Source organism: Adelges cooleyi, unplaced genomic scaffold, assembly GCF_023614345.1.
Source record: "Adelges cooleyi isolate 19-005CV unplaced genomic scaffold, UGA_ACOO_1.1 ACOO_flye_CR_arks_rails_tigmint_CR_PRNA_247, whole genome shotgun sequence".
Classification (NCBI taxonomy): domain Eukaryota; kingdom Metazoa; phylum Arthropoda; class Insecta; order Hemiptera; family Adelgidae; genus Adelges; species Adelges cooleyi.
The window spans coordinates 5,551,554-5,567,216 of record NW_026095912.1 but is presented as its reverse complement, the minus strand read 5'-3'; the positions used below and the strand labels follow the sequence as shown (position 1 = coordinate 5,567,216).

Here is a 15,663-nt window from a genome sequence, read left to right as displayed (position 1 = left end):
CAGTATAGGTACTTAACACATTAATACATAATCAATCATAACAACCCACTTAACACTTTAGGAATAGTTGATTTAGAACTGAGTGTGATGAAATCGCTTTTATACAAAACTATAAATGTATAATTAATATAAGAAATAAGAAATTACTGAATAGGCAATGCATTTGTTTATAATATTCTTAAAGGTAGCTAATATTTTATTAAGAGTCTTAAGTATTTTAGATACCTTAAAATAGTTAAGAGGTATTAGCAAGTATTGATTAATGCAGCATTATAATAATAATAACATAAGTAATAATATGGTTCTTTTTCAACCACAATAGTCAACGAGTTAGAGGAAGTACTGTTTTTCCAGTATTTTTAAACTATACGCATTTTTTTAATAAAACAAAATATTAATGTAACAAAAATGACTAGACACGTATAATATTTTTTTTAATTTGTAGTCTAACATTAAGTTTTATAATTTTTACAATTTTTATAATAATATAGTGGGACTAGGTAAGAATTCAAATTATTAAATAAAAACAAATTTTATTTAATTATCTAATTATATTTCCATTTCAAATTGCAAATAATACATATAAACTACATATTAAACGCTGTATCATAATGTTTAAGAAGATATTTTTGGTCAAATGCATATATTGTCTACAAACTGTAACAGCTTTTTGTCTAAACTGTTATCGACGATACAAATATTTGCCAAGAAAGACAATTTGCCCAAAGCGTACGAATTCTGAAACCGAGTAAAATAAATTAGAAACAAATCACGATAAAAATTAATTTCTGTGTCGCGTTTAAATGATTTCCACATAATATATATATGCAATATTACCTCGGTTATTGAAAAACACTTTTCGGAAATAGTATCCACTATATTTCTGTAGCATGGGAATGCATTCATAGTAAGTTGCATCGGAACGATATTTTCATATTCACCAATTTTGGCAGCAAGTTTTGGCATTTCACTAACCAATTTTGTATAGATTGTTTGAAGAACGTAGTCAATAAATGTTTTAGTCTATTTGATGAATAACATATCATTATACTATTAATTAATACAGCTGTTATTGCAGCCTAGAAGCCTTAAGAAGCAAACTCATGTCATCCTCGTATAAGTGAGAACACATGCAGGTTCGTTGAGTTACCCTATTGCCTTATATAAAGAGAACGTCATACCCCTAATTTATAAAGTGGTTGGGTAAAGGCAATTTTTGCTGATATTTTTTTACGTTTTTAGGTGCTTGTATAAATGGTACATTTAAGTCTTCTAAAAAAACGACAAGATACCCTAGTTAAAGTTCTCATTTTAACTTTATCAAATTTATTTTTCTATGACGATTATTATTGAAAGGTATGACATCCTCTTAAGTGTAGTTTTATTTCGCAGATAAATTATAATACTGTAGGATTGTTTATTAGGAAAGCATACGGTTTGGCAAAAATTATTAATATAAATCTCTCAACTGTCAAAGATCGATAATGTTGCCCGTTACTAGATACAAAATTCAGCTGAGTTACAGATACTTGAAGGTTGAAAGTTATTCATACTTGTTTGTCTTAAAACTATTAAACTAAACGGTGTTATTTTTAAATGTGAAAACACTGAATGTTTATTTTGAGAACATAGGATTTGGCTATAATAACGGTGTTTTTTTTTAATATGAAAACTCTTAATCATTATTACCAACATGATAAAAAACGCTTACTTTGCTATAAAGATGCAATTCTCCCTCCAGAAGTTTTTGTTTGATCAAGTCGGTAGTCGACGATATTTCAGCACTGAGAGATTTTTCATATATGTCTCGACTGGACATGACAGACTTTAAAAGTAATAATAAACGTCATTTTGGAGCGAAATGGGTGACATTTAATAAAATATAGATATGTTGAACTATGTTAGCAAACCAACAAAATAGTTTTTAGACCAAACTCACCCTGCTCTGGTACGTTTTAGGCGAATACTTGGCTGATGATTTATTTGCAGGAAGACCAATAAATGAAGATAGTTTATCAAAGCCTACATGGAAGTCACCATACACCATAACGTTACTCATGTCAACGGCTGTCCTAACCGTTTGGTATTGGTTGAAAATAGATCTCGAAGCGTTCTCTTCATTATTAATATGCTAAAAAAATGAACCATTATATAATTTTAGTTTGTCGGTAAATAGATGTTTATCAAAATCTAGTATAACTGTAAAATTAATCTAACAGCTGTATTTCCATTATTAGCTGGTAACTTAACGAGTTAAAGTTAACAAGTCCTACTATAGTATAACCATTTTTACATTTTCAGCTATAATTATAAAATAGTTAAAGACATCAATAAGATCTGAGTTCAAACCAAAAGACAATAAATTTAAATTTTATGCGCGATAATATGACTTTGTTCATTTTTAGTTCTCTTAGTTGATATTTTTTAATTTTTTTCCAACAAATTACACTTTTAACTACCTTTAATTCATTAAAAAAAATTAAAAATTTTTTTTTAATTAGCGTACTTGATGAAAATGTCAACATTTTGAGACAAAAAATACTTAAATTCCAAAAGAGAGAATAGTAGTTCTTTTGGAAAAACATTGGGTAACATTCATTTATGAGTTAACTATTTTGCATCTAAAAAAAAAATAATAAAACAAATAGAACAAATATTTTGAGAGAGTACATTTTATCAACATTTTTGAAGGTAGATAAATATTTGATGAAAAAAAAATTGTATTTAAAAAAAAATCTTTCCTACAAAAAAAATGTATGCTGATTACGAATCTGCAAAACTGTTTTACAGAACGAACTTAGTTTGGGAGTTATAGATATTTGAAGAACACTGCGGCAAGATCCCAAAACAATATCTTTTATCCAGATTTTTATTGTCATATAGATATTGAAATTTTATGCTTAAAATGTCATAAGCTACCAAAATGGATAACGAGAATGATGTAAAATTATAAGTTTTAAAAAAATGGAGTTCAGAACCATCTCCTTTTAATTAAAAAAATGATGTCATTTAATGGTCTTCCGAAAGTTACAAAGTTACGGAAGTGTCTGAGTAACCATTTAATATCATGAAATAGTAATAGCAGTGTCATAGATAATTTTAAATGGAAATGTGGAAATAAATCGGAAATTCGTATAAAGAACTTGGCCAGAGCTCCCGCCCCGTATGTTGATATCGACAATCTTCAAATGTTCGTCCTGAATTTTTGTTTTACAGATTCGTAAAACGCATTTAAAGTATTATCGATTAAAAAAATCGAAAAAAAGGGAGCCCGGTAAACTATATTTAAACCCAAAATTGTATAAATAGATATTATTTTATAGTGTTTTTTTTTTAATTTTAAACTTCATAGCAAAATCGTTTCTTGATTTCACACAGAATGACTCTTAGATGGATTTTTTATCAGTTACATTGTCCAAGTCTTCCATAAAAGTGACACTAAACAGGTCTCCGAGACACGTGTTGTATGGTCCAGACTCTTCTCCACAAAAACATCCCCAAGAGGACTCTCTAGGTCCAGAGGCAGTTACTGCTAAGACTATGAACAGACAACCAATGAAACATCATACAAAGTGATTAAATAACATATATGTTGTATATCTTACTTGATTGATCTTCCGCTAGAAGCCCGTCGAACATAGAACCAGATTCACAGGCCTCTACGTATAACAACATCTAATGAATAAATAATTATCAGTTGACGATGATCAAGACAAGATAAAATATAATTTTCGTATTTATATTTGTTATTTAACACGACATATTTTACTTTGTTGTATTTTCGTCTAATATACATTTCATTTAACGTATTGATCAGATGGTCAGCATACAACACGCCGTTTGGTAAGCCCACAATGCCTGGACCTCCGTGGTCGGTATAATAGACGAAAATGTTGTCACGAGGACCGCTTCAGTAACAAACGTGGTAAACAAGTATAAATTACAATATAAATTATTTTTAAGATTATAAAATATAATGTAGGTGGTAAAATAATCAAATGGAATTAAAATAATTTTTTTTCATCCTAAAACACTAATTTAAAGGTATAGACTTGGCCATTGAAAACAATTTCTAAGTATATATTTTATTTTCAATTTTTTATGTTAAAAATACTAACAAATATCACCACGAGAAAGTATTACATTAATTTTTTTTTTGCTCTCTTGTAAAATTGTATTCAAATTATTTATATCCACATAACATTTTCACAACTTTGAATTTAAATAAAAAGATGTACCTTTCAATTACTCTGCCCGACCCCACTCCTTTTACGCCGCTTTTGTTCCCTTTGAGAACACTCAATAAAACACTGGATTTGATGTCCTGCAAATGCCATATAAACGAGAAAAACGAGCATCATTACCATAAGACTTTTTATGTAAAATTATGAAATTCAATATAAGTAGTAAAGTATAATTTTTTAAAACCTAAAGAAATGTTTTACGACATTTCCTAATTCCGACAATATACATATATACTTAATGGCCCTGACAGCCAACTTATGCCTGCGCTTGGTTTTTTAATATCAAATTCAGAACCATTTTAAATGGAATATTATTATTGAGTTGTTGGCCATTAAATGTTAGCAAATGCTTCATAATATTCTTATTTTTAATCGTATGAAATTGTACTCACATAACCCTGATAATCGACCTTAACACCATGGTATACGTCCGAGCCGCCAGGGTGGTTGATCAGCGTTCCGCGAGCTGGATTACTAATTTACGTTCAACAGACATGAAAAACAAATTAATAACCTAACAATATAACAACGTAGTTTTGAAATGTATATGCAATTAGCCGACTTGTGCCCATGCGTTGGCTCGATTTTAGTGTCAATATAAACTGCATAAAATGTTGATAGTTTACAAAAATTAACTTTACATTTTTACCTTGTATGGTTTGCAACGTCGTCATACATCATCACAATGATGTTTTCAGCTGGTATTCCGTTTCCTCTGACTATTTGGTATGCGTGTGCCACATCTGCCTGTGGAATAGAATATGTAGTTCAAATATCAACGAATATAATATTATTGATTGAAATAAAAGTAATATACAATTGATATTTTCGCATTATTTTATTTTATTTGTTGAAAACAAAAATAATATAATATTGTTTACAAAATGTGTAGATAATTCATGTTACACACTGTAGTATGTAGTGGAACAACAAAATAACTAAACATTACCTAATATTGGTTTGTATTATTAAAACGCTTATGCGACAATAAGTACATATTTAAGGCGGCCTGAAGAGGACTGTCGGGGTCACTCTTTCGTATATAATCGCTTATACGAGGGGTGTTTGTTTCGCGTTTAATATCGTTTTGTGTACTCTAACTTTTTTTTAATGCAAATTGTGTTTTGTTGTGTGTAAATCTTTTTGTAGTTATTATAATTTTACCTTTAAAAAGAGTTACCTTCTATCGTTATAGTTTGAATACTATAAAGGTGTCGTACAAAATAATAGTCACTGAGTTAATTTATAATAATTTTCATTGTGATAAACTGGTCCCTAACTCTATAAAGAACGTACAAATAATAGTCACTGGCTCAACTAAGTTTTTATACTTAGCTCTAAGTCGGGAGTACTGACAGTACAGTTTCCTAAGAGATTAGAAACACTGGCCATTTACACATTTAAATTAATACTATAATAATACTCAGGTTAGACCTAAAGTACAAGCGTTATTCAAGCGTGTGTTTTCGTTTATTGAACCAAGTTCGTATACGACAACACTTAGAACAAAAAATATTAGCTTTATAGAAGTTAATGATTTATGTATTGAATACTAATATTGATAGTATTGAGTATAAACAAAAATGATAATACATCTTCGTCATCAATCGTCCATCTTGATGTGATGTAAAACCATAATTTTAAAATAGCAATCAAATAGTTCTATTTTATGAAATACTAAAACTATCAAAATGTTTAATTTATTACTTACTTGATGTCTATAATTGTGCCAGCCATATGATCCAGCAACTAATAAGACGAAATTTTCCCCCAATTTCAAATTTGCATCTGAATTACCATCTGCATATACATATGTTCCTATTACCAACATTAACAATAGTGCCCCATTGCCAAATCCTGAAATGAAAAAAATAATAACTCGAATGATTAATTAATAATAAAAGATAAAATTGTTTTGTCTGATTGAAATTTATTTTATTTTAATTGAATTGATCCTCTCTATAAATTCAACTTAACTATTTATTTATAACATTAGCGTCAAACGCAATGCTTAAACAAACAATTTAAAATATATTTTAATTTTAAATGTAAAATATGAAAAAGAATCGAAGCTGATAATTGACTCAATATATTATAAAATCTTACCCATTGCGCCCATTTGATTAAAACTTGTTTTTTTTTTGAGTAAGAAAAAAATAATTATGGTAGTGCGTTTTACAGTATACTAGTGAGCATATTTGTATCAAGGCACTGAAAACAAATTAGTAAAGCATATAGGTTGATTAATACTATATATAGATAATTGGTTAATTAAAGCGAAGATTTTGAGTTAATTAATATACTTAAGTACATAATAATTCTATGAAATTTTGAAGTGCTTGGTAAACAAAATTCATATTACTTTTTTAATTAAAAGATAAAAAAAGATACAGACGAGTCGGGGTATACAAGTAACGAACAAGTGGGGTCGTAGAGGACACAGATTTTTAATAAGGAAAATGTGTTTCGACAGAAGAATTACAACTGTTTAATAATTTTAAAACTCTATCTGCGGTTTTCCATGGGACAAGGGGCCTTATTTCCCTGGAAAGTTTCGTTCAGCATAGCCAAAACTAACTTTTTACTAACTAATATCTTTTTTGGAGTTCCATCTTGGAAACTTTATAACTTTTGAAAGGAAATATTATTGTGAGCGAGACACCTTTGTAACCAGCAGCTAACTAAAAAAAATATGCTAAAATCCCGATTTTTAAAAATGGAAATAATGTCCTTTTCTTATAGATGGTCCCATATACGATGGTCACACAATTTTTTTAACGTTTTCAGATATATTTCAGGCAATGTCTATGTTAAAAAAAAAGAATGTGTATACATAAAGAAGTTATTTTATAAAGTAATATATTTTATTGTTTTTGGTTATTAGTTCTTACCTAAACCTAAAGGTATTTCCTACAACATGTTGATGTGCTACTAGTTTATGGTTTCTTCTGTATGCCTAATATATATTCTAAGATATATGTATTATAATTGAGGCGTATAGTTTCAAAACCAGCCAAAAGCACATTTTTTGAAAATTGGGTTCTTTGTTTTTTGTAAATGGTCACACTGTATTACAAGTCCTGTAAAAATATTGAACATCAAATAGAGCTATAACTGGTTTAAACTGACCATGGAAAATTTTGGTTGGTTTCAAAATCACCCATCAAACGAAGTTTTTATCAAAACCAGCTATAACCAAACACGTTTTTTTTCGCGGCAAAAAACAACTGATAATAATATGTATACATTCTAAACCTATGATATCATATATATTACAAAATCATAGAGTAAAATGTTAAGGTCTTTTTCGTTTTTTGTTGTTCCTGAACAATTTCAAAATGTGATTATGGCTGGTTTTGAAACTATACGCCTCAATTGTAAATTCATTATCTTAAGATATTATTGTATACCTACATTAGCACAGATTTGTATTATTTAACAAACACTCGGTGATAATGACATTATGAGTATACATTTACTTTTTTTTTTATATTTAAGTAGTAAATTAACATTAATCCATCATTTCAGTACTAAAAATACGTCCAAAACGTTATCAATACTGGTCTCTCCCAAATTAAACAGAATCCGGGATTGAAATATTAAATTGTACAATAAATTATCATCGCGATTAAATTTTGTACTAAATTTAATACAATTTTCACTTTTCAGTTGGAAAACATTGTAAAGGGCCCAATAATAACGCGCTCTCGTGCCCCAACCCCCAATTATAGACACTACAGCACAGTGTTAGCCAACACATTTTCGGGAGTCGGACGTCGCACACAAGCTAAAAATTGCGACCGGTTAATCTCTCGTCATGCAAGTACCACATAATGTAAGTATGAACATTTAAATAAGTACGCGTGTATGGGTGTGTTATAATGATATACTAGTTGTAATGTTATTCTCGGAATAATATTAATAACAGTATTAGATACCGAGTTATCTTGTTACGATTTAAAAGTTTTAAACCCATCAATGTGTTGAAGTGAGTAGCTGTTAAGCGCATGAATGATATTCAACACATGTTGATAAGGTAATTTTAAGATAAAAATTAAATTAAATAAACATAGACTAAGATAATACCCATTGAGTTTGAAATTACAATTAGGTAAACTCAAGAACTCGATAGTCGATGTCAGTTTTTTAGATTTAGGCGATTATGTTTTGTTGATAACAATTTTACATTAACATGCCATTTGAGCAAACTGTAGTATTTTGTATAACACCGGGCATTTGTTAAATTATTTTTTTACAAAATATACCATAATAATGTTTTTTTAATCACTATAACATCCTATTGGAACTTTTTTTAAAAGCTCGTGCTTATCATTATATTATAAAAGCGATAATATATCATTTTTGACTTATGTACAAGGGCACCCGTAGGTCAAAATTCGGGGGGGGGGGCCTTAATGTTCATTAAAAAACAAAAACACCGTGTATTTTCAAAAATAATATTATGATTAGCAAACTGTATTATATTAATATAGGTATTATATTTTTAAACTAACTAAACACACGATTTTTGGGATGTTGGATATATTTTTATTGACTTGCAGAAAAGCTAGGTGGGGTGTTGCCCCCTCTCCTCTCCACCCCTTCAGATGCCGTTGCATAAGTATCATTTAGTACTTCAATGATATATTGTTTTTGTATCATTATTAAACCACGAATCGTATAAATTGCTTACTGTAATGCAATAACCAAAAGTTCAATAATAATATAAAATTTATGTACCAGTATTTTGTTCTGTTAAATAATTATTTTAGCTTAAACAAATTCAAACAAAATTTGTATATTAATATTTTGGATTGGTGGTTACAGTCAAACATAATTTTCCCTGATAACGTAGATGGTTTTCAGAAGTGCCCACAGTATAGTTAATTACCTAGGGTCTACACCACTTTGGATACTGGCATAGTTTCACATGACAACTTTATCTGTTACTTAAGCCTTACTATGGATTCTAAACTTTTGGGGCCCGTAAATTCAAACTCACTTTGACGTGATAGCTATCAGAAAACACCTCTATTAATTTTTGTTCGATAATACGTTTAGATACTTCAGTATTAAGTTATTATGTTCTATCAATTCTGGCCTCTCCCAAATTAAATAGTTTCCGGGTTGAAATATTAAATTGTACACTAAATTATCATAGCGATTAAATTTAGTACTAAATTTAATACATTATCCAGTTGGAAAATTGTTTTAAAGTATTTTATAATAATTTATTTGCACTAAGTTAGGTTTTAACAAAATATTTTTTTAAAATATTATGAAGATATTGAAAACAGTTCGGAACGAGCTCTAGCCAAATTGTACATTTTTTTTTTTAAAGTCAACAATGATTCAATCATTTAGAGAAACTTTTAAATTTATTGATACAAAAATGATTTTTAGTAAAAAATTGTAATATTGTAAACAATTAAAAAAGCTTATATTATTAATAATATATTTAACCAAATCCTTGTAAACAATATATGTTGTAAAACATTCATTTCTGGTCAAAATATATCGTTTTTGCCAAATCGCAAGTTTGATTACCTCGGTTAACATTTATTTAAACTGAGGGTAGTTGAGGAAACTGTGTGGATGTAAAAAAAAAATAATAAACGGGTGGCCTTTTATTTATTATTATATACCAACAACTGGGACCCGACCGGTATGAAAATATATAAAACTCAACATCTACATAAATTTATTGCCTACTTTTTAATTTACTATACGTGAAATAAGAATGTCCTTTGTAGTGTACCTAAAAGAGTCCGAATGTAAAAGTGCGGTTTCTAAGGGCCAAAAACTAATTTGGTTTGGATTAAAGAAACTAGTTGCTTTAACATGATTTAGGCTGTCCCTATCATTCAAATTTGGTTGATGTAGATGTGTCTAAAATGTCGACACCCAACAGAAAAAGGAAGACAGGGGGAATACTTGAATAGAATATTCTATACTAAGTGTAAATATCATACTCCCATTTTAGTAAAATTAAATACAATTTCAAAGATACAAATCAAGGTTAAGTTGTTTTATAAAATAAAAGGAAAATATTGCCAAAATTTACTTTTTAAAAATTAGTTTTAATGGCATAATTTTTAATTATTACCCCAAAATGATACATAAGTAACGATTATTCAGCTAAACATTTTATTTTAGTATTTTTAAATAAAAATATGGCCATTTTATAACCACAATAGCCGACGAGTTAGAGGTAGGTCTAATACCACGTCTTTTTAATCTATACGCATTTTTTTAATAGAAAAAATATGAATATAACAAAAATGACTAAACACATAAAATGTTTTTTTTTATTTGTAGTCTAACATTAGGCCTTTTTAATTTTTACAATTTTCTTAAAAATATAGTTAGACTAGGTAGGTATTAAAATTATTAAATAAAAACAAACTTAATATACAAATTGTTATTATGTTTCCATTTCAAATAGTAAATAACACATGTAACCTACTTATTAAACGTTATATTAATATGTTTAAAAATGTATTTTGGGATTTTTAATCAAACGCATATATTGTCTACAAACTCTAGCAGCATTTTGTCTAAGCTGTTATCGACGATACAAATATTTGCCAAGAAAGTCAATTTGTCCAAAGCGTATAAATTCTGAAACCGAGTAAAATAAATTAGAAACAAATCAAGATAAAAAATAATTTCTGTGTAACGATTGAACAAAGTCCATATATATATATTTAGTATTACCTTGGGTATTGAAAAACACTTTTCGGAAATATTATCCAAAATATTTCTGTAGCATGGGAATGCATTCATAGTAAGTTGCAACGGCGCGGTATTTTCATATTCACCAATTTCGGCAGCAAGTTTCGGTATTTCACTTATCAATTTTGTATAGATTGTTCGAAGAACGAGGTCGATAAATGTTTTAGTCTATTTAATGAACAACATATCATTATACTATTAATTAATACAGTTATTACTTTTTTAATTGCTTGTATTTAAGGTAAATTTAGTCTTCTAAAAAAACGACGCGAGATCCTAGTTAAAGTTCTCAAATTACCGGTATATATTTTTTTTTCTATGACCTCAGTTTTAATTCAAACGCTTTTCCTAAAACACGTTTTTACGATCACTTTTGAAAGGTATGACATACTCCTAAGTTTGGTTTTATTTAGCAGATATATTATGATAATGTAAGATTGTTTATTAGGAAAGCATACGATTTGGCCAAAATTTTTAATATGAATTCTCTCAACCGTCAAACATCGATAATGTTGCCCGCTACAAGATACAAAATTTGGCTGAGTAAAAGCTACTTGAAGGTTGGAATTCATATTCGTTTGTCTTCAAAATATTAAACTAAATGGTGTTATTTTTAAATGTGAAAACACTGAATGTTTATTTTGAGAGCATACGATTTGGCTATATTAACGGTATTTTTTTTTTAATATGAAAACTCTTAATAACTATTACGAACATGATAAAAAACGCTTACTTTGCTATAAAGGTGCAATTCTTCCTCCAGAAGTTTTTGTTTGATCAAGTCGGTAGTCAACGATATTTCAGCACTGATAGATTTTTCATATATGTCTCGACTGGACACGACAGACTTTAAAAGAAATAATAAACGTCATTTTGGAGAGGAAAGGGTCACATTTAATAAAATATAATTAAGTTCAACTATGTTAGCAAAACAACAACATAGTTTTAAGATTAAACTCACTCCGCTCTGGTATGTTTTAGGCGAATACTTAACCGATGATTTATTTGAGGAATGACCAACAAATGAAGATAGTTCATCAAAGCCTACATGGAAGTCGCCATACGCCATAACGTTACTATGCTGTACGGTCGTCCTAATCGTTTGGAATTGGTTGAATACCGATCTTGAATTGTCAGCTACAGTATGCTTAAAAGTTAATCATTAAATAATTAAAGCTGGCCGATAACTAGATGTTTATCAAAATATAGTAACATAGTAAAATTAACTACTCTGTTTCCATTATTGGCTCGTAACTGAACGATGTATTATTTAAATTCTATGATCATTATAACATAAAGTCATTGATGTAAAATCACCACAAATACACCCAAAATTATATAAATAGGTATAATTTTATAGTTTTTTTTTTTCATTTTAAACATCATAACAAAATTGTTTTTTGATTTTACACAGAATGACCTTTGGAGAAATGTTTTATTAGTTACATTGTCCAAGTTTTCCATAAAAGTGACACTAAACAGGTCTCCGAGACACGTGTGGTATGGTCCAGACTGTTCTCCACAATAACATCCCCAAGAAGACTCTCTAGGTCCAGAGGCAGTTACTGCTAAAACTATGAACAGACAACCAATGTAACATAAATGGACGTCATACAAAGTGATTAAATATATCAAATATTTGTAGTATTTCTTACTTGATTGATCATCTGCTAGAAGCCCGTCGAACATCGAACCAGATTTACAGGACTCTATGTACAACAAAGTCTAATGAATAAAGTAGTTATCAGTTGACGATGATCAAGACTAATTAAAATAACATTTTTGTATTTATATTTGTTTTTAACAGAACATATTTTACTTTTTTATATTTTCGTCTAATATACATTTCATTTAACGTATTGATCAGCTGGTCAGCATACAACAAGTCGTTCGGTAAGCACACGTGTCCGGTAGATCCATGGTCGGTATAATAGATGAAAATGTTGTCATTAGGACCGCTAGAGTAACAAACGTGTTAAATAAGTGTTAATTACAATTTAAATAGTTTTAAAGATTATAAAATATAATAAAGTGGTAAAATAATCAAATGGAATTAAAATAATTTTTTTTTCATCCCAAAACACTAATTTATAGGTATAGACTTGGCCATTAAAAATTATTTCTAAGTATATATTTTATTTTCAATTTTTATGTTAAAAATACTAACAAATATCACCATGAGAAAGTATTACATTAATTTTTTTTTTGCTTTCTTGTAAAATTGTATTCAAATTATTTATATCCACATTACATTTTTACAACTTTGAATTTATATAAAAAGATGTACCTTTCAATTACTCTGCCCGAACCCACTCCTTTTACGCCGCTTTTGTTCCCTTTGAGAACACTCAAAAATACAGTGGTTCTGACGTCCTGCAAATGCCATATAAATGAGAAAAACGAGCATCCTTACCATAAGACTTTAAATGTAAGATTATGAAATTCAATATAAGTAGTAAAGTATAATTTTTTAAAACCTAAAGAAATGTTTTACGACATTTCCTAATTCCGACAATATACATATATACCTAATGGCCCTGACAGCCAACTTATGCCTGCGCTTGGTTTTTTAACAACAAATTCAGAATCTCCTTAAGTGCAATATTTTTATCGAGTTGACGACAAGTAAAGGAAGTATTAGCAAATTATTATATTCTTATTTTTAATCGTATAAAATTGTACTCACCTGACCCCGATAATCGATTTTAATATCTTTGTAAACATCCGAGCCGCCAGGGCGGTTGATCAGCGTTCCAGGAATTGGATTACTAATTTTCGTAAAAGAGACATAAAAAAAAAATGAATAACATAACAATATAACAACGTAGTTTTGAAATGTATATGCAATTAGCCGACTTGTGCCCATGCGTTGGCTCGATTTTAGTGTCAATATAAACTGCATAAAATGTTGATAGTTTACAAAAATTAAGTTTACATTTTTACCTTGTATGGTTTGCAACGTCGTCATACATCATCACAATGATGTTTTCAGCTGGTATTCCGTTTCCTCTGACTATTTGGTATGCGTGTGCCACATCTGCCTGTAGAATAAATTTTTTAGTTCAAATATCAATGAATATAATGTTATTAATTGCAATGAACGTAATACCATTGAGTATATATATTGAGTATATACTCAATGGTAATACACAATTGATATTTTCACATTATTTGAATTTATTTGTTGAAAAAAAAGTAATATAATGTATACAAAATTTGTAATTATTTGACATAAAATGTGTAGTTCATTTATTCTACACACTTAAAACATAATATATAAGCTCGATAGAAATTAATGATTTATATATTGAATACAAATCGTGGTTTCAAAATTGCGTAAATAAATGCCTATTAATAAAAATGATAATACAAAATGTATCGTCCATCTTGATGTGATGTAAAACCATAATTTTATTAGATATCAAAATTATTATAATGTTCAATTTGTTACTTACTTGATGTCTATAGTTGTGCCAGCCATATGACCCAGCTACTAATAAGACGAATTTTTCACCTGATTTCGAATTTTCATCTGCATATCCATATGATCCTATTACCAGCATTAACAATAGCGCCACTTTGACGAATCCTAAAATAAAATAATATAATAACTCGAATGATTAAATAATAATAAAAGATACAAATTTCTATCGTAGTGAAATTGATTTTATTTTAATTGAATTGATTTTATCTATAAATTCAATTTAACTAGTTCATTGTACAAGTGGCGTCAAACACAATGCCTAAGTTAACAAATAAAATTATATTTTAATTTTAAATATAAAATATTAAAAAGTATCGAAGCTGATAATTAGTTCAATATATTATAAAATCTTACCCAGTGCGCCCATTTTATTAAAACTTGTTTTTTTTTTGAGTAAGAAAAAAATAATTATGGTAGTGCGTTTTACAGTATACTAGTGAGCATATTTGTATCAAGGCGCTGAAAACAAATTAGTTAAGCATATAGGTCGATTAATACCATATATAGTTAATTGGTTAATTAAAGCGGAGATTTTAATTTTATTAGTATACTTAAGTGCATAGTAATCCTACCAAATTGTGTAGTGCTTGGTAAACAAAATTCATATTATTTTTTTTAATTAAAAGATAAAATAAGATACAGGTAAGTCAGGGTTTACCAGTAACGAACGAGAAGGGTCGTAGAGGACACAGAGTTTTATTAAGGAAAACGTATTACGGCAGAAGTATTACAACATTTTAAATATTTTTAAACTCCATATTATGTGACCGTCTATGGGAAAAGGGACCTTTTTTCCTGGTACAAATTGTCCAGCAGATTAAAAAGTAACTATTTATAAACTAATAACTTATTAGGAGTTCCAACTTGAAAACTTCATAACTTTTGAAACGATATATTATTGTGATTGAGAAACAACTGTAATCAGTAGCTGTTACCTACATTAGTAAAGATCTTTATTATTTTACAAGCACTCGGTGCTAATGATATTATGTAGCTTATACTTAGTAGTAAATTATTAACATTAATCCATCTTTCCAGCACTAAAAATACGTCCAAAACGTTGTTAATTCTAGACTCACTTAAATTAAATAGTACCCTGGTTAAAATATTTAATTGTTTAATAAATTATCATAGTGATTAAACTTTGTACTAAATTTAATACATTATCCAGCTGGGTATTTTTTTAAAATATTTTATAAT

General features: G+C 28.6%; 1 protein-coding gene across 4 annotated transcripts; it reads right to left on the bottom strand.

Moving 5' to 3' along the window:
• Positions 1–531: 531 nt before the first annotated feature.
• Positions 532–14,926, bottom strand: LOC126837136 (legumain-like). Of its 4 annotated transcripts, none has more exons than XM_050570955.1 (12): positions 14,818–14,926; positions 14,435–14,568; positions 13,923–14,020; positions 13,666–13,747; positions 13,267–13,352; positions 3,770–3,908; positions 3,606–3,675; positions 3,411–3,538; positions 1,940–2,131; positions 1,712–1,825; positions 838–1,023; positions 532–738 (listed from the first exon to the last, which is right to left on the bottom strand). In XM_050570955.1, the coding sequence occupies exons 1-12, from the start codon at positions 14,828–14,830 to the stop codon at positions 634–636; spliced, it is 1,347 nt and encodes a 448-aa protein (XP_050426912.1). In that variant the 5' UTR covers positions 14,831–14,926; the 3' UTR covers positions 532–633. The 4 variants fall into 4 exon arrangements, with proteins under 4 accessions (XP_050426912.1, XP_050426911.1, XP_050426910.1 ...); XM_050570954.1 differs by lacking the exons at positions 13,267–13,352; positions 13,666–13,747 and adding exons at positions 4,239–4,324; positions 4,637–4,718; XM_050570953.1 differs by lacking the exons at positions 13,267–13,352; positions 13,666–13,747; positions 13,923–14,020 and adding exons at positions 4,239–4,324; positions 4,637–4,718; positions 4,894–4,991.
• Positions 14,927–15,663: the final 737 nt, after the last annotated feature.

Coding starts and splice junctions, on each gene's coding strand:
- LOC126837136 (XM_050570952.1), bottom strand. Junction 1,024..1,711: donor AATTGCATCTTTATAGCAAA/GTAAGCGTTTTT, acceptor TTCATCAAATAG/ACTAAAACATTTATTGACTA. Junction 739..837: donor AGTGTTTTTCAATAACCGAG/GTAATATTGCAT, acceptor ACTCGGTTTCAG/AATTCGTACGCTTTGGGCAA.